This window comes from Pollicipes pollicipes, unplaced genomic scaffold (genome assembly GCF_011947565.3).
Source record: "Pollicipes pollicipes isolate AB1234 unplaced genomic scaffold, Ppol_2.1 Scaffold_3087;HRSCAF=3621_pilon_pilon_pilon, whole genome shotgun sequence".
In the NCBI taxonomy this organism is placed as follows: domain Eukaryota; kingdom Metazoa; phylum Arthropoda; class Thecostraca; order Pollicipedomorpha; family Pollicipedidae; genus Pollicipes; species Pollicipes pollicipes.
The window spans coordinates 1,935,176-1,962,748 of record NW_023596225.1 but is presented as its reverse complement, the minus strand read 5'-3'; the positions used below and the strand labels follow the sequence as shown (position 1 = coordinate 1,962,748).

The 27,573-nt window shown below is 50.5% G+C and overlaps 1 protein-coding gene across 3 annotated transcripts in view; it reads left to right on the top strand.

Moving 5' to 3' along the window:
* Positions 1 to 27,573, top strand: part of LOC119114740 (obscurin) — an 86,369-nt gene that overhangs the window by 5,578 nt on the left and 53,218 nt on the right. The window contains exons 2-10 of one of the 3 annotated variants that reach the window (XM_037238756.1): positions 188 to 2,443; positions 4,617 to 4,737; positions 5,627 to 5,656; positions 13,760 to 13,932; positions 14,600 to 14,720; positions 15,098 to 15,293; positions 17,129 to 17,268; positions 22,664 to 22,824; positions 25,156 to 25,240. In XM_037238756.1, coding sequence (XP_037094651.1) covers positions 188 to 2,443; positions 4,617 to 4,737; positions 5,627 to 5,656; positions 13,760 to 13,932; positions 14,600 to 14,720; positions 15,098 to 15,293; positions 17,129 to 17,268; positions 22,664 to 22,824; positions 25,156 to 25,240 — 3,283 coding nt within the window. Of the gene's footprint in view, positions 1 to 187; positions 2,444 to 4,616; positions 4,738 to 5,626; positions 5,657 to 9,937; positions 10,114 to 13,759; positions 13,933 to 14,599; positions 14,721 to 15,097; positions 15,294 to 17,128; positions 17,269 to 22,663; positions 22,825 to 25,155; positions 25,241 to 27,573 lie in introns of those variants that run through there. The other 2 variants (XM_037238757.1, XM_037238758.1) reach the window with 2 other exon arrangements.

The window sequence follows — 27,573 nt, the reverse complement described above, 5'->3', positions numbered from 1 at the left end:
TGTGTGTTGCCATGTAGAGGACATGACATACCTCGTCAAAAGATTTTGGATGTTGACACCGTAATTTCTTGCATAGTAACACTTCGCACAATATCTCGAGTAAAATGTCATAAAGCGAAGTGAAGCGACATCAGCATTGTATTCCTGAGTGTGCTGTGCGATTACCACGCTTTCGTCTCCTTTACAGTTCCGAACGAGAGGGCTGTGTTCTCCACGCTTCGGGCTAATCGACGAGTCATTGTGCCACTCCGGAGATGCCTGTCGCCTATGCCGGAGGAGACATGTGAGGAAATGGACTGCACCGACTCGCTTCCGTCGGAGACCCGAGCACGCGAGGAGGTGCACGAGGATGCAGTGTGGAGCGAGTCACTGCCCGTGGAGACGCGCCTGCGAAAGGAACCGGGCAGGCATGAAACATGGAGCGAGTCACTTCCAGTGGAATCACGGGTGCGAGAGAGGGTGGACGGACATAAGGTGTGGAGCGAGTCACTGCCCGTGGAGACGCGCGTGCGAGAGGAACTGGCCAGGCATGAAACATCGAGCGAGTCGCTTCCAGTGGAATCACGGGTGCGAGAAAAGGTACACGAACATAAGGTGTGGAGCGAGTCACTGCCCGTGGAGACGCGCATGCGAAAGGAACCGGCCAGGCATGAAACATCGAGCGAGTCACTTCCAGTGGAATCACGGGTGCGAGAGAAGGTGGACGGACATAGCGTGTGGAGCGAGTCACTGCCCGTGCAGACGCGCGTGCGAGAGAAACCGGCCAGGCATGAAACATCGAGCGAGTCGCTTCCAGTGGAATCACGGGTGCGAGAAAAGGTACACGAACATAAGGTGTGGAGCGAGTCACTGCCCGTGGAGACGCGCGTGCGAGAGGAACCGGCCAGGCATGAAACATGGAGCGAGTCACTTCCAGTGGAATCACGGGTGCGAGAGAAGGTGGACGGACATAAGGTGTGGAGCGAGTCACTGCCCGTGGAGACGCGCTTGCGAGAGGAACCGGCCAGGCATGAAACATGGAGCGAGTCACTTCCAGTGGAATCCGGGGTGCGAGAGAAGGTGGACGGACATAGCGTGTGGAGGCAGTCGCTTCCAGTGGAATCCAGAACACGACGGCATTTGGAAGGTGAAAACAAATGGAGCGAGTCACTGCCTGCGCAGTCGCGCTTAAGGATGGGAGCGGGTGGGCACAGCGTATGTAGCGAGTCACTTCCGGTGGAGTCACGGGTGCGAGCGGAGGCGGACAATGGCAAAGAGTGGAGCGAGTCACTGCCCGTCGAGTCACGAATGCGAGTGGACAAAGGTCGGCCTACACGGTGGAGCGAGTCACTTCATGCGGAGTCACGAGTACGAGAGGAGACGGAGTCACTTCCAGTAGAGTCACGGGTGCGAGAGGAAGCAGGCAGGGGTAAGGCGTGGAGCGAGTCTCTACCAGTGAGTGCCAGGGTCAGTACACCAGAACAGTGCACTGACTGCAGTACGGATAGCGGTGTATTCACGGAACAGAGTGACGGTAGGACACTGCATGAAGTAGACAACTGGAGAAAGCCCGCAGTACCTGCCACCGAACAGCAGCTGTCCAGTGAAAACATGACGGGCAACCTTCAAGGTGCACTGCCCGTCCAAAGGAAATCGCCATCAAGTGAACCACAGCAGGGAGCTTCCGAGCAAATGGTGACGACGATGAAGGGCCTGCATCGTCACAATACCGCGAAAGACAGAGCCAGCATTTGTGACAGTCAACGGGTGCTACACCGCACGTCTGCAAACAAGGATGATGTCACACCAGTTGAGGTTTTAGATCGCACAGACGATAAGAAGTACAATTTTAGCTCGTTAAAGGAGAAGCGTAGAGAAGCAAGGCTGGCCGAGAAGAACAAAAAAGATCAGCTGCTGCGGGAATCATCCGCCAGTTCCACACATAAAGTTCCACTTGCTTCCAAAGCCTCCAAACATTACGAAGAGAATCGTAAAGGCAAACCGGATGTTGAGCATAGTTCAAGCGAAGGCCGCTTGTGTAGCGGTGTCCACGAAGACAAACGCCACTCCCCAATGTACGGTCTTAGTTCAACAAACGGGAGACGGACGTCCCCAAGGGAAGAAACAGCGTCGGGAATCAACAGAACGGGAGCGATACCACGTTCATTTCAGACCAGCGCCACGGACAGCGCGACAAACCCAGAAGATGTGGACACCAAAGCAGCCGTCGGCAGAGCACCCAAAGCAGACGCCGCTGAGGGTGCTGGAGACGGTGGGCGTCCGCAGCGAGGTGGCCTAGCCACCGGGACAGGACCAGACACGGCGACACAGGCCAGCTCACCGGCCGCTGGCAGCGGGCCGGAGTCGCCGCAGCAGATCCTCGCTCGGCTGGAGGCGGAGCCCGGCTGGCAGACGGTGCGGCCCACCCGCGCGCCGCAACCACCCGACAACGGCGGCTGCCCAGGTGAGACACGCCAGCGGCGCTCCACCTCAGTCAGGCAGCTTCAGCAGCTGTGAGCTGGCTTTGGTAGCAGCTCGGCTGGTGTCAGCGGTGCAGTTGCCTTCCGCCTTGTTTTCACAGTATTTTGTAAAGGGATTCAGGTAAATAAGTGCGTAGCAGTTATCTACATCGATAAGATAGTAGTATTAGCCTTATTCATCGGAGTAAAACCGGGAGAATGGAGTTATAGTTGGGCGGATAGTTCAGCAACATGCCTTTATCGAAACAATAGCAGAAGTGAATTCAAACCCGCCTGCCATTGATACCACTCGATTTTTCGTTTTTTTTACAGGAAGTCACAGTTTTTACAGTACACCAACATTCAGGGAATTAAACAAAGAGCGACTGCCATCCATTACAATGATACAGTGCTTATCTAAGAATTAGAATGCACGAACATACCCGTACATGAACATACGAATTCAATCAAATAGGCATCACGCATCACGTTTCATTCAAACATGTAAGTGGATTAAAGTAAACAGGCATCACGCATCGCGCATCATTTAAACCTGCAGGTAATTTCAATTGAACAGACATCGCACATCACGCGTCAGACATCACTAACACATGCAAACGATTTTAAGCTAGCACACATCACACATAAAGGCACATATCACGTTCGCATAATCAGCCATGACGAGCCCTGTATGTTGAGATTTGGTCGCCGACTTTTTATAATAATAGATTCACTTATTTTCCTGTCTGGGTGGTCCTGTGCTCTGCAAATGACTCTGAGTTCTAAAAGAGGTCACCCATACCTCCCTCGATTACAGCCTGGGCGTGTTTTACCAGAAAAAGGTCCCCGAAAGGGGTATTCCCTGTTTTGTTTTCAGCGCCTCGCAGGTGTTCATCATACCTTAAACAAACAGGCCGCATGAACCCCCCGACATAGACTATGTCCTTCCAATGTTTTTCACACAGTCTACACTTGATTTTATAAGCCACGCTTTTTTGCGTGCAAGCCCCTTGAAACCCAAAACCGCATAAATGACTTCCAATGCCACTCACATTTGCCACTTACATTGCCACTTGCCACTTAATTGCCACTTACATTGCCACCGGTTTTCAACCTTACTGTCGGTTTTCCAAGCCATGTTACGCACAGTTTTTATTTTCAAACAGCGTGTTTGATTTTCCAAAGCAAATGCCCATTCATGTAAGATAGCGTTAAGAATCCGTCTTCCAATAGGACGTGTTCCGGCCTCCTACCGCCCATCCCCCACGCGCTCTAGGCTTTTTTACAGTTACCCAACAGCAAAGCCAATCTTTTGTTCATGCCCTATCTTTCCTTTTCACTACTTGATGGATTGTTTAGAGCCCTAAGGAGCAGGTTAGGAATTTTGTTGTGCTTATTGGCAGTTGGATGTGCAGATTCGTAGCGCAGAATGATACCAGAGTTGGTGGGCTTGATAAAAAGTTCCATTTACTATGCTGTGAGGTTGTTCCTCCTTTCCACCGTCACTAGCGCATCCGGATACGGATAGCTGACAATGGCTGGCAATCACTCTTTGATTAATTCCCTGTAAAAACTGTGGCCTGCTGTTAAAAAAGAAGCTAGAAATCAGGTAGGATCATTGGTAGGAAATTTTTCATTCACATTTTCATCGTTTCGATAAAGGCATCTCGCCGAAATATCACCCCAACTATATCTCCAATCTCCTGTTTTTTTCTGCGAGGAATAAGGCTAATACTACTGCCTTATCTATGTGAATAATGCTCCTCCCTAATGCACTGAACAACTTACGCAGCAGTTATCCGTAAGTCGCTTAACAAAGGGACTAAATGATGGCGACATTGTAACACCAGGGCAACGCTGGCTAATGTTCCGTTGGGCTGACATCTCTCTAGAGACATGGCTGACAAATGCAAGATCAAAGGGAAAATCCCACGCTCTCTGCTATTTTAGAGAAAATGACTCATCGACTAAATTGTGACGCACATGCTCTTATTGCTCCGGGGTGGCTGATCGGGCTACAGCGGAAGCACTGGCCACCAAATCGAAGATGTTGTGCGACTGATCTGCTCTACCCGTTTCAGGGGATGCAGTGAAGGGACGCATTGCTTCCGTTTGTTTGTCATTGTACGGATGTCGGCAAAGAGAACCCGGTGACCAGTTTTGCTCCGCTGGTTCCAGAGAAGCCATCGCTGATCCCGCTGCGGGACTGCGAGTGTTACGTCACCGAGACGCTGGTGCTGGTCTCCGAAGGTAGCGGGTGGCCGCCACCCTCGCCGCTCTGGGTCGTCAAACCATTCCTGTGAGTGTCCAACGAGTCTGCTCAAACCGGGCTATGCTGCAGCGTCGGCAGTCTGCGGCTTGCTGAGGGATCGCTTGTGGGGTTTCCCAGGGGACAGGGGACAGGGGACTCCCTGAGTGAAAACGTGGAACGCAGAAAACAAGGCTAAAATTTGTGTGACGTAGTAAAGCATGGGCAGAAATGTAAAAGGTTAAAAATGCTAGCATCCACTGATACAGTTGCAAGCACACCTATTTTTCTAAGCTTAAAATCCGCAGCAGGCTCCTACTGGCTGCATCCGGGGCGCATCCAGTATTTTCTTAAGGGAGGGGCGGCTCCATCCTCTTCGCTGCGCCCCTGGAGCGTGCCAAACAACATTGGCAGAGACCTATTGATGTGCACTAATCCCCCCTTCAGAATACGGGCATTGGTCGTGCATTGCGATGCTCGTATTCGGCTAGATGCTGAAACTGTTAACATGATGCTTAAATTACGCAGCGCCATTGACAGGATTGGAGCCTAATATCGCTGGTTACGCGCTTGGCATACCGCGTCTCGATAATGTGCAGTCGCTTGTTACCGTGGTAAAGTGTTGAATTAAAACAGTGCAGATTTCTGCGTGCGCTTTTGTAGCCAAAAGCTGCCAACAATTGTGGCTGCGCTAATTTGGCCCGCGTGATTCGTTCTTCAAACTTTTATGCTGATGCGCTGGTGTACATTTCGCTATTTTTGAGGACCGGGAACGCAAGGCTTTCAGACAGTATATACTCCAGCCAAATCTATATCTGCTGAATGTTCTTGCTGTTCCTGGGTTGAGCTCGCAATGACCTATACGCTGCTGCTTGCGATTAGACCGGTGTTCGCGCGCAAAAGTTTGCCACCTAACCCGTATTTGTACGCTATCCTATAGGTGCAACAAATCGTCGCCTGAGGATAGCACGTGAGGAGCCGAGCGGTGTACCTCGGGGACGGAGCAGTCTTCTGCGGTGGCGGGGCAGCCTGGTCTCATTGTCTGGTGTTTGTGCTAGACTGCTGAGCCTCGAGACGCCCGTGAAACCTGTACTGCACGTGCCAACTGGACGGAGCTGTTTTTTTGTCGTATTTTTTTCGCTGTATGCATGTGCAGTGAAGATAACAATGACGCTTTGCTTAGCCTCTCGTATCATCTCAAGTGATGCATGTTATGACCATATTATTCATCTGCCATGTAGATTATTACTCCTTGAATTCCATGACGACATTGTAGCTTCAGCCTATGAGTTTATCATGTCGGAAACTAACTGCCAGTGGATGAAATACAAATAACAGTGGCGGTATTTACAATGGCGGCACTGGGGAAAATAACTGAATGATAGCAAGACAGGCATACCAAGTTCAAGTGAGGGGAGCAATAAAACAGGTCTACTCTTTTAATTCAATAGCAACCAGGCATGGAACGTACTGCAAGACAGTGTTTGCAGAAATTGTCCGAACCATAGTATGAAACGAAAGCCCCAGGGGAACGTTACAAGAAAGCACAACCCTTACCAAAGCACGCATATGCTATCCATTCGATCACGCAGATTTGCCAGCAAAATTCCATTATCATCACACTTCATCTCAGCACTCAGCACTTAACCAGTGCACCAATTATTACCATCTCACCAATGGCAAGTGCAAAATTTTCCACATGCAAAAAAGCTGAAACACACAGGTCGAAATCAAACCAAGGTCCCGAAGATAAGACGCCGCAGCAACACAGAACCAACACATATTGGCGGCTTACAGTATGGACGAACAAAGCGGCAAAAATGCAGGTGGATGTGTGCAGCCGGTCATGCAATCTTGGGCGCCAGCCGTGGACTCACCTGTTTTGACAACCACCCGCGCTGATGTTGAATTTTCGGGAAACCAAAACAGGCAATGCATGCGACCAATTTCATGCTGTGACAGCCATTAACAGTTCGCATACAGCGAAAACTACAGATTAAGACGAACATAACGGTCCGTAGCAACAACATCCTGAACTTGGACCACACTCACTGTCACGGTAACCCTCGAAGCTAAACCATCCCGAACTCGACCGGTATTATTACCACAAAATGTCTAATGCAACACCAAAGCTATTTATCTGCTAGCTAAATGTTCCATGGCGGCACCACATTCAAGCAGCTCTCATGATAAGGGTTCATGCCTGGAGAGTTAGAGCGGCGCCTGCCGTCGTGCAAGCGAGCCCTCCCCGGACGCGCCGCTGTGTCTTACTGGCCAGCGGCGGTGCAACTACGTCCCGCTGGTCAGCGTCTGCGCAGCTGTGTCTCATTGGCCAGCGTCGGCGCAACTACATCTTGCTGGTCAGCGTCTGCACAGCTGCGTCTCATTGGCCAGCGTCTGCGCAACAGGGTCTTGCTGGTCAGCGTTTGCACAGCTGCGTCTCATTGGTCAGCGGCTGCACAGCTGCGTCTCATTGGCCAGCGTCTGCGCAGCTGCGTCTTGCTAGTCAGCGTCCGCGCATCTGTGTCTCATTGGCCAGCGTTTGCGCAACAGCGTCTTGCTGGTCAGCGTCTACGCAGCTGCCTCATTGGCCAGCGTCTGCGCAGCTGCGTCTTGCTGGTCAGCGTCTGCGCAGCTGCGTCTCCCGTCAGTCGACACGCACCTCCTGCTGGAGCGACGCAGGCGCACAGACGCCAGGTATTGCGGGAGGTAGTGCATGGTGCCGACCGGTTTAAGGCTCACTTTGTACAAACCGACGCATAGCTAAAGCCAACGAGCGCTGCACAAGAAATTGGTTCGATAGCATTAAAAGCACGGTTCAGTGACACACTCCCCTGTACGATAAAGTGCGCAGGAGTACTCAAACGCTGAGCCACAAACCGCTTGGGATTAAAACTGACGGAGGACTGACGCTTCGGAAAGGAGGCTAGCAGGCTTATCCACGGCCTGACATAGGTCATCGTCAGACACTTTTCGGCCGAAAATTCCCCAGCAAGTCTGTTCAGTGCATATTGCATTTCGAGGGCCTCGCGCTGATCAGAACAAAGCAGCAGTGTCACAAGGCAATGCCGACGTAATGAGCCAAGAGAGCTCTCGAGCATGACGGCATCAGTGATCTCACTCGACCATCCTTGTACTCATGACCCGACGCACTTGAAACCATGGTGCGGATACATAGTTATTGAGGTGCTGTTGACTAACTGACCGGATGTTTCGCTCGCGTTGTTACGCATGTGTGACTACATGTGTTGTTATTTCAAGTGCTCCGCTTGGTCCGATGTGATGTCGTCTGGGGGTGAGAAGAACAGGAGCATTGAGCTACTTAAGTACATGCATAGAGCCATGGATCCAAGAGAGTCATTTAATCTTGCAAGGCCGGTTCCGGACACGTGACCAGGCCGTATACGTGAGTCGAGTCCTGGACACCGCACAAGACCGGTCCCGGACACGTGGCCAGGCCGTATATGTGAGCCGCGTCCTGGACACCGTACAAGGCCGGTCCCGGACACGTGGCCAGGCCAGGCCGTATACGTGAGCCGCGTCCGGGACACCGTACAAGGCCGGTCTCGGACACGTGGCCAGGCCAGGCCGTATACGTGAGCCGCGTCCGGGACACCGTACAAGGCCGGTCTCGGACACGTGGCCAGGCCAGGCCGTATACGTGAGCCGAGTCCTGGACACCGTACAAGGCCGGTCCCGGACACGTGGCCAGGCCGTATACGTGAGCCGAGTCCTGGACACTGTACAAGGCCGGTCCCGGACACGTGTCCAGGCCGTATACGTGAGCCGCGTCCTGGACACCGTACAAGTGCATGACGTTCGTCCCAGACCAGGCAGTGCTGCCCACATGGGCGGACTAACAACTGCAGCTGTGACACTGTCATTGTTGCTATTGGGACTCGCCAAATGTTTTCTCAGGTGGGATCTTCCAGTTGGAATCCGCGAAATCTGGCGATGTGACAGGACCAGCTTAGCAGTTCCAAAAAATCACATCCTGATTGCTCGGATGATATATCAGACCAACACGTGCTTGGAGATGTATATACAATGTGTAAAAATGGCACTGCTCTGAAACCTCGAAGCGGGGCACTGTCCAGGCGCACAGAACACGCGTCTTATAACAGGAACGAGACGGCTACACTCTGACCGGCACTACGACATGGATAGGGTGCAGCCGAAGCCTCCACAGCAAACAGCACATTACTCGTGGATTGGAGTAAAATAATCACCTGGACGGTGTTTACCTCTCAGAATATGTGGTCGGGTGAAACACATCCTTTGTGTATTTTGGTACTTTTTATTAAAATCACCCGTGACCGCCACCTCAGCACAACTTTTTGCATGGCAAGTGGGTGCCGCCCTTGAATTTTTCGCTGCACAGTCGCACATCAATACAGCTTGGGAAAAAGACAGCACTGGCTCTTCCTTGGCTCAGTTCAAAACAATAGGGCATGATGCATGCGATGATATACAGTTGAAAAAACGAGACTAGTTAGATCAATATTTCGTAGACCAGTTGTTCAACAAGAATGCTGCAGCTCAATTTAGTGCATTGCTAACTAATAGCAAACTGTGTTGATAAATATATATATATATATATATATATATATATATATATATATATATATATATATATATATATATATATATATGTGTGTGTGTGTGTGTGTGTGTGTGTGTGTGTGTGTGTGTGTGTGTGTGTGTGTGTGTGTGTGTGTGTGTGTGTGTGTGTGTGTGTGTGTGTGTGTGTGTGTGTGTGTGTGTGTGTGTGTGTGTGTGTGTGTGTGTGTGTGTGTGTGTGTGTGTGATCTGTGGATGAGTGCGTGATTCCACCGATGCAGAATGGCGCACTTATTCCCAGATCTCATTGTTTGAAAACTAGCGCATAGTAAAACTAGAACTAGTTCCATAAAGTGACGCTAAGAAATCGTGCACCTTGAAAAAGACCAGAAGAGCACGCGCGCCGTGACGGCTAAGTTTCACCGTTGAATCTTTTAGAGTGAAATGCGCCAAATGAAATACGCCAGTACATAAGGCAAAATATACCACTGTCTTCCCAGTATGCTTACACACCGTGGTAACAAACTACGCCGCAAGCCGGAAATATCTACCCGCAGCAACAGCTTATACTGTCACGCATTTCTCAGCTACAAATAGCTGAAATCTTTCAACGCTGCAGTGTTACAAGCATTATGAGGAAATGACAAAATCTTGCAACGCGAATGTACGCCATTTCCCTTTCTGTTTTCAGTAACTGCGGGTACCAATCATCATAGGACCTCAAAACGACCACGGGCCTCGCTAGTACAGCTGACCGGGAAGCAAAGCACCCAATGGCACGCGATCTTTTCTGGGATCGGTGTCAAAGGAGAGGCGCTGCTGCCTGCGCACACGAGACTGCGGAGAGGCCATGGAGATTCTGCCGGCGTAAAGCCCTGTTGGTTATGACTGCTGCCCATCTAAAATAATTGCTTCTTTACAATATTTTGCGCACGGCTTCCAAAAACCGTGAATCGTTTAACATTCATAGATTTTGCTGACTAGAAATAGTCGCAAGCATGACCAATTAACAGCCAACCATTCTCAACATATTTTTGTCGATTTTCCATCAATAGAATTAAGCCTGCGATTTAAATTAGCATGAAAGTAAGGCTGTGCGGTGCATTACAACTCATGCCAGCGGCTTCAGAAAGTGTCTGGTTGCCTTAGCTTAAAACGCGCCCAGGTGGGGACAAAATTGACCCCGAAGGCTTTTCTGGAATGGTTTCCGAACAGCGCAGCGAAGCTGCGCCAATTTTGCATAGCTGTAGACAGTTGAATTGCGGATCGTCTGACATCAAAAGTTTAGATGTACCTTGTAATGTTGGTGACCTATGGCACTTCAAAGTTAGGTCATAGTTTCAGCGAAGGCGATTTCTAGGGAATCGCTCAATCCGATCCAACAACGGAGTGCTAGATGAAGCCACACATCATACATCATCATGCATACATCTCTGATATACTTTCTTTGGCAACAAAGCAATTAACTGAACCAATCACATTGACGAAGGGTCAGGTATAAAGGTCAGATCAAGGTGAAAACCAACCTACCTTATTACTCTAGGGCTTGCTGTATGAGGTAGTTTCTGGTGCTCATCTCGAATTTATTGGTGACAGGAACCGCATTATACACAGTCCATGGACTTCTTTTAAGGTTGGAACAGGTCACTGACCTAAAATAACCCAGGTCAACGTTTTGTTTTTAGAAACATACTGGCTAGCATTATCTTTGTCGCCCCCTCAAATGCAAAACTCAAAGTAGTATGATTGATATGAAAGTAGTATGATTTTGGTCACCATTACCTCAAAAATATCAAGTGAGGTCACTGAACTTAGCTGAGCATGTAACCTCTTGTTTAGAACAGCTATCTAGGTTATAGGGGTCCTTTGAAGACCAGCCTGGAATTTAACCTTTTTGACTATATTTGAGCCAAGGTCATAACCTAGGGACCTCAAACTTTGACCTGAGTGAGATCATGTGCAGGTCAATACACCCTATGAATTTGGTGTCTCTATCTCTCTTAGTTCCAGAGATCTCAGAGGGGGGGGGGGGTCAAATTGACTTCCCACCCGAGCGAAGGATATCCAGCCGGCCAGCCAGGCGCGAGTTAACTTATGGCGTCATGTACATAGTATCAACAAGCACATATGAAATTGATGGGGATGAGCGGGGAACATTTAACCCCCTAAGGATTTTTTGACACATCTTCGAACATCGTGTGATAACGTCACCAAACGTTGTATAGTTTGGCAAATGATTTTCAATATTTTGGAACACAAAAATCGACACTACTCATAAGACTGCTGATTTCTTGTGAGCCAAAGTAAGACCACGGCTGTTAGCGAAGCTAATTCCTATGGGAGTCATTCCAGCCCATGTCACAACTGGGTCTTAGATGAGGTCACACAGCTTTGAAGTTGTTTGCTAGAGAATTTTGCTGTTCAAATTATAATAGTCGCTGATTGCATTGGCCATAGTTCAGGTATGAAGATTACATCAAGGTCAAAATCAGGCAGTATGTTGCACTGGAAAACTTGCTTTAAGAGTTGTCACTCATTTTGGATTCACTGATCACAAAGACGACAAAAGGTTCCATGAAGGCTTAGGGAGGCTACTGTCCTAAAGCGGCCTTGATCATCCTTTTGCTGTGAGAAATATAGCACCTTGGGTAGTCTTGGCGCTGTTTTTAGATTCAAATTTGAGAATAATAGAAAACTTTTTTGGTCATTTCAGCTTTCTGAGCGTTAAATAAGGCCACTGAATTAACATGAACACAATTTTTTTCTTCTTTTTTTGTTTTACTCAGAAAAGATATCCTGGCTAAATTTAGTTTTATGGGGTCTCACAGCACTTCTGACACCGATCACGAGTTTGACCCAGGCTGGCCTAATTTGACCCGAAGGTCACGACCGAGAGACCTGGGCATTTGACACAAAATAGTTCATATAGAATGTGCCCTGCAAACTTGGTGTCTCTACCTCTTTTAGTTTACTTGAGATTCAGGTAAAGGGGGGGGGGGTTAGAGATCACCACCAATCCGCACCCGCACTCGACCGCGTCACTCTCAATCAAGCACGCGAGGCGTGGCATCATCTGTTATGGTCTCGCTTGTCGCGTGCCGCAGAAAACATCTTACTGGTAGATAGTTGGCCTCGGTATCTTGAAAAGGTAGTGACCAACCAAAGATGGCTTTTGTGCATGCAGATTGTTTTTCGGTTCTGGCGATGTACTGCATTCATAAGGATGCACTGGGTGAAACAAGGCGTATTTTCTATAAAAAAGGTTGATATGAGGGGAAATCCCAATATTGAAAACGCTACTTAAACAGCAGATCCCGCCGAACCAGATCGGTTAAGGAAGGGACGGTGCAGAGCATATATTCTAATGTGAGACAGCTATTTGCAGATAAATAATAAAAGAAAGCAGAAAATGAGCACATAGCCGCTTTTGAAGCGACACAAGTTTCCATTTCTGTCAATTGGATTTTGTTGACGCAGATGTAAGCAAATTAGGGCAGGAAAATAAACACTAGGTCCCAGATTCCATTCCAGCTTTTGAATTCCCTGAACCGCTGAGACCGCAAGCAAGATAAGACACAACACGTACGCAATGTGGCAAAACTGGGTGGCGTGTCACCACAAGATGAATTAATCTCAATATCATTCATTGAGATGATTATAAATTCAATTACCATATTAGTCAACTATCCCTGAGCTAACATTTTCAAATGCAATCTCCACGGTCACTCTCGATCTGCGATCATGCATTTCGTGCACTGACGCTTTCGCGTAAATCGGAGTCCTACAAATGGGGTTCAATATTCGTCGTCGCTCGCGCTACAAAACGAGCATTACTTCGATGGAATGATTGCCACCGAACTTGCTTTATCCATCTATGCGATCAATGGTGAGGCTATTGGCTTTAAAACGGGCCTTCCCACCAACGCAAGGCACTCATTAATCCCCGTCCGAGCCTTAAGCATGCATGTGCACTCCTCACGATCGTACCTGTGTGCTGTAAAAAATCAGGTACTTGCTGCACTCTGACCTGTAAACGGGTCAACAGGCAAAAGGCAATAAACAGACAGACAGACAGACAGGCAGACATTCGGACAGTCGCATCCCCTTAGAAGAAGTATTTCATAAGAGGCTCATTTAAACGCCGAGTCAGTACAGAAATATTGTGCAGCTTCATACTGTAGTCGATATCATTTTGTAGCCCGGATCTAAATATGGAGTAAGCGAAGATCATTCGGTTCTGACAAAAAGACTGCAATGAAGCTGCTCTCATGTTTGTCCGCTGGACGAAATGTGCCCAGTGATTTACTTTCAAAATAGGCGCTGGCTTAAAATGCATTTCTAGACGCGAGCTTTGACCTCATTACCTACGAAACGACAGCTTCGCTTAATTTTCAACCTTCAAACGCACACCGCGCTGATCCGCAATGTCGCAGGCAGTATGCCAATCCTTGAGATGTTGATCACAAATCCTTGAGATGTTTATCACAACCGTTACGACTGCTTTTGACGTCAGGTACATGGACGGGACAGAGATTGAGAGCAGTGAAGACCGGCTGATCCAGCGCAGAGGTAACCAGCATCGGCTGATCATCCCGCGCCTCAACTATGTTGACGCCGGGCTGTACAAGCTCACGCTGAGCAACGACAGCGGCCAGGCCTCCACACAGTGCAACGTCCTCATTAAGCGTAAGTGTTCGGCAGGGCGGTGCCAAAACCACCGCTATGGCGTACCATTTGTGCAGGTGTTAAGGTGATCTCATTACAGCGGACAACCACAGTATGTTATATCCAATGTTTGAAGTAACGGCATGTGCAGCAGCTCGGTCCGAAAATATGTTCCACGGTCTGGCTTACTTGGACCGGCTGTCTTCCTTTGTGGTCGCGCTTCCTGTACAGCAAACCAAAGGTACAAGGTACGCGAGTAAATTCTACGATCGCTTTAGCATGAGGCAACACCATGCACGCGCTCTCGAGTTTACAACACTACACCAAAAATAAATAATCTGCTGCATACGTTGTCGCTTTGGAACCTCAGTAAGGGTAACGCTAAAACCACTGCCGTGGGTGAAGGATGGTGAGGCCATATAATGCACCTCAAATCCGGGAATGGCCATCCCTCAGTTGCAGCCGCTAAAAGTTAGCTAATTTGCCCCAGATTTGGTGCAGGCAGCGAGCCACCTGCCACTCGGCATTCTTCAGTCATGGCCGTTGCCTCGCAATGCAGCGCAAAACTCAGCCTCCCAGGAGAATGGCACAGCATCTGAAAGCTACTTTCCCCGACCGATGCCTTGGTGCCAAACCCGCCTTTCCTGCTGTATCGGACGTATGGCTGACTAAGTGCTCCCCTTTTCAGCTCTGAGCGAGCTGAAAGCGCCACATTTCTTCCGGCCGTTGGTAAGAAGCGCAGCAAAGGACGGCCAGGAAGCCATATTGACAACAGAAGTGCGAGGATCGCCGCCACCCAGTGTTACCTGGTCAGTGAGCTTTCCGTTGTCAAATCCACCCAGTGTCAGCTAGTCAGTGTGCTTTCGGGTGACAGATGTCCCCAGTTACGACATACTCAAAGTAAGCTTGCCCTGCACTTAACAATGACAGCTTTTGTGTCGTGTTTTTCCCCATGCCGTGCTTTACACGATCGGCATCCGGCAGCTCTAGACGGGGTTGCTGCACCCTGACCCGCGTGACGCAGGGTGTTGGTTGTTTGAAATAACTAGTTGCAGCTTTTAACGTGCTATCCGCCTCATTTTTGCAGATATATTTAATGCAAAATCTCCAAAAAATTAAATTTCCCTAGATGGGCCCGACTGTCGGTACCGCCGACTGACCAGCCGCCATCTTTCGCTAACCTCAGGCACAGGGGGTCGGTGGAGCTGAGGCCCAGCTCAACAGTGCGCATCCGGCACGACCCGAGCACCTCACTGTGCGAGCTGCGCCTGCTGCGGCCGGACCTCGGAGCCGGAGCTGGAACGGGAGCAGGAACCGGAGATGAAGCCGGCGACCGCTACTCCTGCCGAGCCGTCAACCGACACGGACAGGCACAGATCTCGGTAGGTGGCAGCACCAGTTGGGTATAAGCGTCGCTGCCGGCGGCAGAGAAAAGCGACTGCGAGCTACTCCCCCTCCTCCCACGAAGTCGTGGCGGTGAGGTCAGTGAGCGACCGCCTACTTTGGCCGAGTCAAGCTAGGTCGGTTCATAGCGGGAAGGGGCCTTCCATAAATTTCGTTGCGCTCGGAGGGGGAGGAGTTCCATGGACGGCAGGCGGAGGTTAACATGGGGAGAGCATTTGTACAGCGTACCATTATGTCGAGGTATAATTAAAAATCCTAACAAAAGCTGTTGAGATGTTTGAAAAACACAAAACCCAGCACTGCTGACGGCCTCTTATAATAGGCAACACGACATTTTCTCTTTCGCACCTCCATCTCAATAAGGTTCCAAACACACGTGGTATATTGGGGACGCTACGTTTCATAAAGCGTAACCAGGTATGAGGGCGAGGGAGTTCGGCCATTGTAACAGGATCGTGAGACGGTTAGAGGCTTGGAATTACCCGAAAACACGTAGACTCATTTCGAGGGAAGAAAATGAACAATACCATACGGACTGATTGCTTATCCAACTTCTAAATAATATACACACAAAATTGCAAGCGTGGATGTGAGTCTGGCCCGCACTCAGAACCAAATATGGATGCATCAACATCTAATTCGTGCAATCGACAGAATCAACTCGTTTTGCATGAATCAGCATAAGACAAAGACACAATACAAAAGAATCATCTGACCCGAGCCCAGCCCCGAACATGTCAAGTATGCCACACGTAAGTACATCCGAGTCAAATTCTCACTCAGACGTTCAGGAACCTGCGCCTCAAACTCACATTAAGACTCACACCAACTGGACCGAGAGCCTAAATCTCTCATCCGAGGTGTATGGTATCCGAGATGTGTGACCCTGATTCGCCTAAATCAGTACCACTTGCCTCTGATCGCCAAGCTGCCAATTAAAGGCTTACTTAGTTTTGAAGCTTCCCAGATGAATAGGTAATGGACAAGAAACTAAGGCAGAACTGACTATCGTGCTGCTAAGCGGCTGCTAAGCAAGCCAAAACCAGTTCATGACTGACAAGGGAGGCAGATGTTAAGGACTCGTGCAATATAATGCAACAACAGAGGGATAAATTAATTCGTAGAGCCTTACGATGATTTCTTAGACAGTGAATTACGAACCATTCCATTGAGCTGTGGTCAGGTACAAAGGTCGGCTTAAGAAGAAAACCAGCGATATTCGTGAAAAACTTGCTTTGTGAAGTAGCTTTTGACGCTCATTTGGATTTCCTGGATGCAACGTCAACTGATCTCTTATCTTGATTTCATGTAGGTCAGATGAGGTCACTTACCTAAAATGATTTCAATCAACCTTCTGTTTGGAGGTGGATGCTGCCGAGATTAGATTTTTGATTAATATATTTCTAGGTAAGGTTGGTTGCGTGGGAAGGTCTGAAGGCGCTTCGGACACCAATCCGGAGTTGACCATCCTTGATTCTGCTCAATTCAATGGGGCACGACCAAGAGCCCAAAATTTGACACAAGTGAGTTCGCATAGAGGCTATGAATTAAGTGCTTTTATTTCTGTGTCTGAAATCTCGAGAGGGGAGGGGGCACTGACTCCCACCCGCACCCGGGCGCGTCGCATTCAACCGGCCACCCGGGCGCGTGTTAACTAACCGGCTCGCGCATGGAGCTGCCTATTGACCGAGCTTTATCCCGTGTACTGTTTGAGCGTCGTCCGCGCATCTACTCTGATATCGTGCATGCAAGGACCCTTGGTAGTACGCAGCTGAAAGGTTACTAGCGCACTATCTATGTACTGTCACGACAGGTGGTGCTAGGGGGACCGGAACAGCTCGAGCCGTTCAGCCCGGGTGACGTCACCGCTGACCACGTGACGTCACGAGACACTCCACATCCGCCCTCTGGCGCTGAGCTGCAGGATTGCGTCACATCGTCCGACGGCCCCACGTGAGTAGGTGTTACGCCCCGTGACATCTATACGGGCGTCTAATCGCCTCATTACAGCTATCTCAGTAGCTAGAACATGCCACTCCTTGTGCATATGAGTATGAGTAGCGCATTCAGCATGCTACTTCGCTTCACGCCACGAGCGTATGTGAGCACCTGCCACCCTCCTGCTCGGCATTTTGGCACACTGCGTCCGTGTCAGCGGTGAGCTAGCGGGCCACGTGGTCCATTCCTCTCGGCAATGGACATGCCTGAGCCGAGGGGCGGCTGGCCGGGCAAACGCACCGCCTCACATAAATAGCCTTGGAATGGAGGTGCGGCGCGGGGAAGGAGCGGGCACACCAGCTCACCAGCTCATCACAGCACCGGGGAAGGAGCGGGCACACCAGCTCACCAGCTCGTCACAGCACCGGGGAAGGAGCGGGCACACCAGCTCACTAGCTCGCCACAGCACCGGGGAAGGGGGCGGGCACGCCAGCTCACCAGCTCGCCACAGCACCGGGGAAGGGGGCGGGCTCACCAACCCGGTGGAGCACCGCGGGAGGGGTGCCGTGGGAGGGGGCGGGCTCACCAACTCGGTGGAGCACCGCGGGAGGGGTGCCGTGGGAGGGGGCGGGCTCACCAACTCGGTGGAGCACCGCGGGAGGGGTGCCGTGGGAGGGGGCGGGCTCACCAACTCGGTGGAGCGCCGCGGGAGTGGGCGAGTACACCAGCTCGGCACAGCACCACGGGAGGGGGCGGGGGCACCAGCTTGACACAGCACAATGGGAGAGGTGCCGTGGGAGGGGGCGTATACACCAGCTCGGCACAGCACCGCGGCAGGGGCGCCGTGGGAGGGGGCGGGTACACCAGCTTTGCACAGCACCGCGGCAGGGGCGCCGTGGGAGGGGGCGGGTACACCAGCTCGGCACAGCACCGCGGGAGGGGGCGGGCACACCAGCTTTGCACAGCAAAGCGGCAGGGATGCCGTGGGAGGGGGCGGGTACACCAGCTCGGGCAGCATCGCTGGAGGCGGCGCTCTCGTCAGAGTGTGTCCAGAGAACAAATCTGCTCGGAGCTAAGTCGCCAGTCGCGATATCGCAAGTCAATTATGACAAGACTTGCATTAAAACCCTTCTACGATAGCGCTGGAACATAACTTGGTACCAAATATAGCATGCACCGGAAATAGGGCATTCATTCGCAAAACCCGTGGGCTATCAAAATGGCCATAGATGCGTTCTCCAGAGGAGTATGTGACTGACATGCACCTATTCGTGAGTTCACCCTTATAATTGACGATTTGGACACACGTGACCAAGCACGCGAACGTAAAATCGCGATAGGGCACGTGAAGATAGCACAAACAGGCTGTCTTCATCTTAGAAATGTAGAAATAGGATGCCATTGAATCAAGTTATTTATTTGCGAAACTGTTTATTGCCTCAATTCTCCGGATTCAAGTCACTCTAAAGCAGTAGTTTTGAAACCAACTTAACCGCTTACATCCTACTCTTTTCACAACTCACGAATCCAGTAGGATACAATACAGGATATGTTAAAAATGCTCGCTTTCGTAAGCTTTAGAATAATCTCTCATATTCTAACACCCGCCCAGGTTTACCGTCCAGCATAGCGCGTGCTACCAAGGGTCAAAAGGTATTTCAAGCCCTCATCGATGGCGTCATAAGGTACACGTCAATTCAACTATCTGATCTATCGTTGAAACAAGCCTTCCTCAGAATGTGCCAAATTGATCACCTGTCTCGATTCTTTTTCCTAGAACTCGGAAGGGAATTACCCTCAATCTCCCCAGTCCTATGGCAGTCACGGGTTACGTCTGATCCAATGTAATGCCATTGGATCTATACTAAACTAAGCCGGAGAGACTTGACGAATGCATTTCACTCTGGTACGCATTGATGAATGCGAAATATACTTGTACGATTTGTTTCGGTTTAATGTTAGCTGTTCAGTGGTCGACCTATCTCACACACTATTCACTGATCTGGCAGGCACACCGTGTTTATCGCTGTGCGTGATATTGCCAGTGTGCATTCATGTTTTCGCGATACCGGCAATACATGACTTCACTTAAGCTGGTAACGCTCGATGTATGACTATCAAAACTGTTGTCAACACCGTCATTCCTTCTGCGATATGGCGTGCAGAACGGTGTCTTTCGCCAGTTCTCGGTTATTCTTTGCCGAACTCCGCTATTGACGCATACTGATAACTAGCTACAAATGGGGATCACAAATTCATCGCCGCCAACGCTACACAATAATCAATTTTTGTCATTTGCTCAACTACCACTTAACGCTTTACTTATTCCACCAACGTAAGCGCCTAAGGTCTTTTTATATGTCTGCCATATGCTGCGTGCATGACGTGTTTGGGTCGCACGGTGTCGGGGCGTCATGTGACAGTCCACGTGTTCGTCCCTGTCCTGGGTCATGTCAACATTCAGCTGCCTTACTCGCTCCGTTTCTACGTCATCCCCACGCCAGTCACACACACTCTCACACACTCTCTCTCACACACACACACACACACTCACGCACTCTCTCTCACACACACACACACTCGCAGGTGTGTGCATGACACTCAACACTTGTCGTGTTTTAGCAGGTGTGTGATAAGGTCTATTTTTACGTTTGTTGTTTGTGCGAAGTGAACCAGCCTTGTGATTAATCTTTTCTCGGCGGAGCGTCGCAACGGCACCTGGCGCCCCTGTTGGCGCCACCTGAGTACAACGGTGAGATTTGAAGTGGAGCGTTGACGGATGAGGCTGCGTTTTCAGAACAGAGACACCGCTCCCTTGTTGGACAAATAAACAACGACTACATGGCCCCTGCCTCGTATCCGGTAGTAAAACACGCCGTCATCACACAGCTGCAGCCGTAGCTTGTTTGCTGCGCGTGATAAAATAGCTTGTGATATTATATTATTTTATATTTAGTTTTGCTGCATATGCGCCCTGTCTGTTTGTAGGGTCTCATGCGGCTGCAAGACATTGGCATATAGCGGTGAGATGAGGCGATGCATCACAATTACTGAAATCGAAGATTTTGTTTTGCTTTTAGGCGTTAAGATCGCTGGTCCATGGTGTGAGATACAAAGGAAAAACACTGACCATCATCGGCAGACACTTCTAAATATTTGGTTTATATGCGCTCTTCCAGTGATAACTTTTTGCTGTGGGCTCCCCTTATATCTAGGTTAACAGTTGCCTTGCGATTGTTAAAATCAATATAACCTGGCTTGCTAGTTCTGTGCGTTGCGCAACAGGTATATAGCAGATGTACATGACAGGCACACCGTGCCCGTGCTGCTCTAGTGCTGATATTTGGTGTCAATCTTTATCAACACTCCGAACGGACACGCTCGAGGCCAGGCTCAACCCCGATCAGACCGTGTTGAAACCTAGAAACCTAGTTGAAACCTAGTGTGAAGAAATGACCGCCATTTTGGCCCATGCTTCGCCTAGATCTGACCAACTTGTTGACCCGTGCTGTGCCAATTTTTTGCAGCTTGAACGCCTTTCTTGTGCGTTTTCCATGTATAGCTTGCAGGTCGTGCAGTTTGTAGATTTACGATGGCCATCGAAGGTGAGAGCAAAATGTTGGTGATAACGCAACGCTGTTGCAAAAAGTCTAATCCGCCAGCCTACATGCAAACATTTGGAAACGTGTTGCAGCCTGTTGCAGCTTGAAAACTGTGTCTGGCTGAAAAAAAAACAGCGACTAATCTGCGCTTGCAGAGTTGTGCTCAAAAGCGTGACTAGCCATACTGTGCCGGCTCCGGGCGCCTGAGCTACAAACGTGACGTCACGCCGTCCTCTGGTGAACTGGTTCTCTCTCCGGCTCGGGTGGTGATGGATTCACATGATAAATGACGTCACGCCGTCCTCTGGTGAACTGGTTCTCTCTCCGGCCCAGGTGGTGATGGATTCACATGATGGATGGTGGAAGTCTACATCTTTTCAATAACGGTCAATGCGGCTACCGTGTAGGTGCACGTCTTACGGACAAATGATGCTTCAGGCTTATCCATAATACACTGAATGAGACCATTTTCTTCTTCTACAATTAGGTGAATAGCTGCATGACCTTCTTCCAAAACAATGCAACTGGAAGCCGTTGCTGCTATGGGCTACCTGTTCAGCCTCACTGTTGTATTGCCGTCTGATTTTATTGCCTGCCGCCTGTGTCGTCTCCCCCTGATCAGCGTGACCGTAATAATACAGTAATAGATGACTGCCATCATTGAAGAACAGCAATGCAACCAGTTTCCCAATTAAACATCAAAATATGTTTTGCATTGTACAGACACGTTAACATAAACGCATGTTACTCACATTTCATCATGTCATGGACAATCGAAATTGACAACTAGAGAACAACATTGAAGTGGGGCAGAAAAGTGTAACGGAACGCAAGCATAAAACTCAGCATACAGCCATCAGACACAGCATCTCTTCAGTCGAAATGTTCTTTGCCACTTAGCCTCCCGTCTTGAATCTCTGGCCGTAGCTTTTTCTAAACACTGCGACACAGTGCAGCACTTGCGGCACGGCAGCCATTGTGTTACAAGTGCTGATGCTGGTGATGACGAACGGTGCTAGCTCACTCTGCTACTCCAGATGGGTGAAAGGTCAAAAAGGCTGGCTGACCTATGCACTAGTGGCACAGGACATTCTGTCTGGCCTCTAGACGCTGCCGACGCTGAGCGACGGTCGTCTTCAAACGTGTCGTCCCTCCTTCATCTTTCATTTACCGATGTGTACGTTTCGGGAGATTGATTTAGTCTAGCTTGAACATGGCCGGATGAGGACGTGGCGGCCAGGGGATCGGCGCCGTTCGTTCGGCACCTGACGACTGCGGCACCGCCACCGCTCACCCCGCGCCAGTATCAGGCCGGTGGTCGTCAGCTAGCCCCCATCCCAGTCCTGTCACCCAGCAATGTGGCCCGCGCAAGCCGCCGCACCGGCGCATCCCTGGCCGCCATAAACTGCAGCCGGCGCCGCGGCGTGGCCGGCCGTGCTGGCGCGCCGCCGGCGGCCGGTGGCGCCGCGCCAGCCGAGCTGCTCCGGCCAGCTCGTAGCGCCGATGGCGACGCTTGTTGGACCGCGACGTGCGACGACCTGGGCCGGGGGGGGGGGGGGGCTGTGTCGCGAAGGCGGCTCCGCCTCGGTCGGCCTCGATCCGCTGTCGTCACGGTGCCGGCCGGAGCCGACAGCGGCCGCCGCGACCGCCCGTGGCGGAGAGCGACGGCCGCCTCGGCCGCCAGCCAGCCGCAGCGGAAATGGCCGCCACGCCATGAGCGCAGGGGAGGCGGAGGCAGCCGCCTGGGCGCTGCTGGCTACCGCGGGTTACGTACTCTGTGACCTGCTGACCGGCCTGGCCGCCCGCAGGCTTCAGGAGCAGCCGCAGCCGGCGCCGGACGACGCAGCCTCTGAGTCGCCGCCGTCGGAGCAGGCAGCGCCGTCGGTCGCCGCCGCCGCCCACTCGGAGGACAGAAGTCGCGGCGACGGTGCAGAGCCCGTGGCTGCGGACCCCCGGAGCCGCGAGCAGCGTGAGTGCCGGCGACCTGGGCCGATACGCCCTGCAGTTGCAGTGAGCGTTACTGTTTTGTGTAGTCCTGTGGCATAGCGAGTAACTTAATGGCTGTTGTCACGAGCAAGGCTGCATGTCCGGCTGGTACTCTATGTAGCACTCGACTGCTGGGCGGCTTGAACTGAGAAGGCTCGGCCTGACGCTTCTTGAATTGAGGTGGCTCAGCCTGACGCTACCTGAACTGAGGTGGCTCTTTCCGACGCTTCTTGACTAAACCCTATGATAACACGGTCTTTAAGTGCGCCCGTGTGTAAGGTTTCGTGGTGAGCGGTCAGCGGCGTAGTAGAAATTACTGCTTCGATGAGAGACGTAGGCAGCACCTGAGTTGTTTTGCGGTGTTGGCATGTCGTCCGTTAGATGGGACTGTATGGGCGTCAAAGGGACGCATGCTGCCTGTTAATCGATATCAGGCAGCTTCTATTACGTAGTCAGTCTCGCTTACCAGAACCCTTAGGCACGTGTCAGATTAGCTGCCCTTGCCATCGGCTATTCAGCTTCCTTGAATAAAAAAATCCTATTCAGCTTCTCTCGCTTTATTACATTCTTTCTTGTTCTTATTTCTTCGTTCAACATCTTTGGTTATCTTTAAAAGAGTATTTCGAGCAATTTTATGATCCTTGTTTCTTCACTGAAATTCGCAGATGCTCGCAGAAAGGCAACAACTCGAGCGCTGGAATCTTGTGAACTTGCTTGGTGATAATGCAAAACCCAGAAACCGTTCACCTTGCAGGATCCAGGAGCAGTTCCAAAACTGATTTCCAACGGGCATGGCAGGACAAGTTGTGGTCTTGACCCATGCATATCCATATTATTTACTTCTACTGCAAAACAATAGCACTCGGTTTTGCTACAAAACAAGATTCGAGCGCAGTTGGTCATAGTAACGACAATCGACTTTCAACATATGGGCCCGCTATGATCAGCGTAGGAAATAATACAGCGGTACATTTGAAAGTCTTTAATATGAAGTTATATTGCATCATATGCATTGATTCAGAACTCCCATAGTCAGATCCAAAATTGTCGTTTTTGTTGTGGTCTTGTCATTGCGCTATTACTACATATTGCGTATACTATATATATATATATATATATATATATATATTATCTATATATATCTCTCTCTCTCTCTCTTCTCCTCTCTAATCATCTCTCTCCTCCCTCTCTCTCGTTCTCCTATCTCTCCTCTCTCTCCTCTCTCTCTCTCTATCCTCTCTCTCTCCTCTCCTCTTTTCTCCTCTCTCTCTTTCACTCTGTTCTCGCTCTCCTCTTTCCCTCTGTGTGTGTGTGTGTGTGTGTGTGGGTGTGTTGTGTGGTGTGTGTGTGTGTGTGTGGTGTGTGTGTGTGTGTGTGTGGTGTGTGTGTTGTGTGTGTGTGTGTGTGTGTGTGTGTATGTTTGTGTGTGTCGGTGCTAAATTTTCTCGCGTAAACTGAATGTCATATTAGCTAAAATATGCGTCGTGTATCAATGCATGTCTTAACCATAAGGTAATGGAGCAGTTCAACACATGAAAAACAAAGGATTGGGGGCATGGCTGTCTCATTACACGATTTCAAAAGTTTTCCTACACTGTAAACTTGAAAAACGGCCCATGCAAACTGAGCTAGTGGCAGTTAAAGATCAGAGCTCAATCAAATCGTCTTAAGGTCAGCATGACCTGGCCATCAGATCATGTTCTGGTCACCATCAGATCGTGTTCTGATCACCATCAGAACATATTCTGGCCGCGATCAGAAAACATGTTCTGGTCACGATCAGATCATGTTATGATCACCATTAGATCACGTTTTGTCCATCAGAATGCGTTTCTATTACTGGTACGCGGCGAATATATCGTGATCAGAACCACGTTGGGCTGTCGGGCTGTCCGCCTTTCTTTGGCACGCCAACAGAAAAGTGTGCCGCCGTAGTCCACGTGGGCCACGGCAGGATGCTTCTTAAATGACTTGCACAGTCAAACCGAAAGTAGAGGGGTAGCAGCTCCTTCAAAGCGGCGGAGATGGACACTGGATGAGTTGAGATGAGACGAGTGACACCCCCACCTGAGGTGCTCCAGTGCTATCGGCTCAGCGGGTGTCCGGCGGCCGTCCGACAACGCTCCTGACGTCACAGGTCAGCCTGTGGCTTCTACTGACGTCACGGGTCAGTCGTAGTTCCTACTGACGTCACATGTCAGTATGTGGCTCCTGCTGACGTTACAGGTCAGCATGTGGCTCCTGCTGATGAAAAAGTCCGTCAGCCGTACCCAGACTGCAATATGTGCCGCAGTGACGACACTCCGTGTTGCAGGGAAGCCTATCAGCTACCGGCCCAGACCGCTGCCAGCTGCCGGTGACACCAGCCGGACACTCAGACGAGAGGCCGCCAGTGTCAGGTGAGATTGTCCATCATCCGGACACTCAAACGAGAGGCCACTGGTGTCAGGTGAGATTGTTCAGCCATCCGGACACTCAGACCGGAGGCCATCGGTGTCAGGTGAGATTGTCCACCCGTCCGGACACTCAGACTAGAGGCGACTGGTGTCTGGTGGGATTGTCATCCGTCCGGACACTCAGTCGAAAGGTCACCGGTGTCAGGTGAGATTGTCTAGCTTCCCGGACTCTTAGACGAGAGGTCACTAGTGTCAGGTGGATTGTCTTGTCGTCCGGACACTCAGACGAGAGGTCACTTGTGTCAGGGAAGCTGTCTAATAGACCTGGTATTCATGCGAAACAATAAATGCCGGCTTGTATCGCAGGGACGTTAGGCGTTAAACCACGCCTGCAGCTAATTGCTGGTTTTGAGTTGCCCACGTGACATTGTGACGTAGTTTGTGGCGTATTGGGCGCAACGTACCGAAATGCTCTAAAATGCATTTCCTTCCACAAACGATCATGTTTGAAAAAAGGCACGACTGCATAGCGTCTTGTCAGCCATTCTGGTTGAGTGAAAGTCACCGATTTTGCCGCGACCACCGTAACCGTCTGTGCTCCATAGAACGATGTTAGCCTTGTTCCTTTCTTCTACAAAACAGCCCCAACTTCCCAGGAACTTGGCGGAAACTGACTAGAATAGCAATTGTTTGTGGCGACCAACTGTATAGCATAACTTATGATTGCTTTCTAAACTTCGGGACCAAAGCTGCTTTTTAAATGACTTGTAATATTGACATCGATATTAATCACCGATGACAAAAAACGTGCGCCGTGCGGCCTCCTCCTCTGCATGAATGATGTCCTCACTAGGTCCGCATAACTAACCGTCTGCTTCTGGCGCCATGCACCCACCTCAGCCGATTCGCCTTCTGACGGCCTTCTATGCACTCTTGCCAGAGAATGCAGAGGTGCGCCCATCATGAGGCGATTCAGAGACGCACGCGGCTTTAGGCCTCAACGCAGGCAAATACCTCATACACGTATTTTGAAAGCGTTGCACTGGTTTATGCTAGCGAAACGCTAGCAGAGATGCTGGAGACGTCTCCTCTGTTGGACGGATCTTCATGCATCCTTATTTCAATAGGGCAGCTATCTGGTGTCATTACATATGTGGTGTAATGAAGTCGTGCAGGCTACCTACTAAGAGTGCCTAGCAGCCTTGGCGCCAAGCAGCAGGCCACAGGCAGTGTCTGGAGCCTTATTTTGGTGCAGACATGACCAGCCTGCACCAGCGTCAGGCCGTGGACAGCTGCTCGTCTCCCGTGAGTACAGCTGCTGAAGGAGCAGCCCCCGACACTGGAGCATCCAGCTCTCGCGGTCGGCGAGTGGGGCTGTTTGTTTCCGCGCGCGAGCGAGACCGGTCGTTGGACGACGGGCTTCTTGCCCCTGGTAGTGCCTGCCGGCCGGCTCACTTTCTGACACAAGCTGGGGCCGGGGACAGCGGCCGCAGCCGCAGCGGCACTTGTCCCACCGCGCCTGACACCGCATCGCTCCGGAGCTAATAATAGTGGGGTGCCCCGGCGGCGCCCGTACCGCCGCCGGACCCTGGCCAGCGGCCACCGCCGGCCACCGAACCGCCCGCCACCACCAATGACAGTGGCACAGGTCTGATGACGTCACGGCGGCGCTAAATTCGTCGGCCGGAGGCTATAGCCCCGCGGACAGTCGCTGTCCGCACCCGATACTCTAAATGCATGGTGGTTTTTCATTTCATATGTCATGCTTGGTTTTCGTGTTTGCTTGATTAACAGTTCTTGCTCTTCTTCCGTGCATTTCCGTTTCACATCTTGTGCTCGGTTGGAGTTTTCTTTAGCTACGGAACAAACATTTCGTCATCTTCAGCCAACATTTTTCGCCTTTCAGATGGCCCATTTATTGGAACGGTACAAAAGGTCGTGAAGATTTTCCATCGTCCAACGTACGCTGAATAGGTGCATCAATGAAAATATACCATGGTACTGAAATTCGTGCGTTGTCTACGCCAAAACGCTGTAAGTGCTGTAGCGCTCAAAGGCTTCTCTCGCCATTCGAATGCCCAAAGTATTTCCCAAACTACTTCGTGCATCAGCGAGCACTAACCATCATGGCTATGAGTTGTCTGTGCAAGCCCTGAAAAATGGCAAACACCAGTAACCTACTCTCTTTCTATGTGCTTGATCACAAATGCGCCGGCAACATGGCTAATGGCCTGCATGGATACCGTGCAGAGATGAAGCCTTTTCCACCATCACTAAGGACTGTACAGGAATCAGCATGCAAGCCTATCCGACTTCCTCTGGGGTAGATGGCTCAT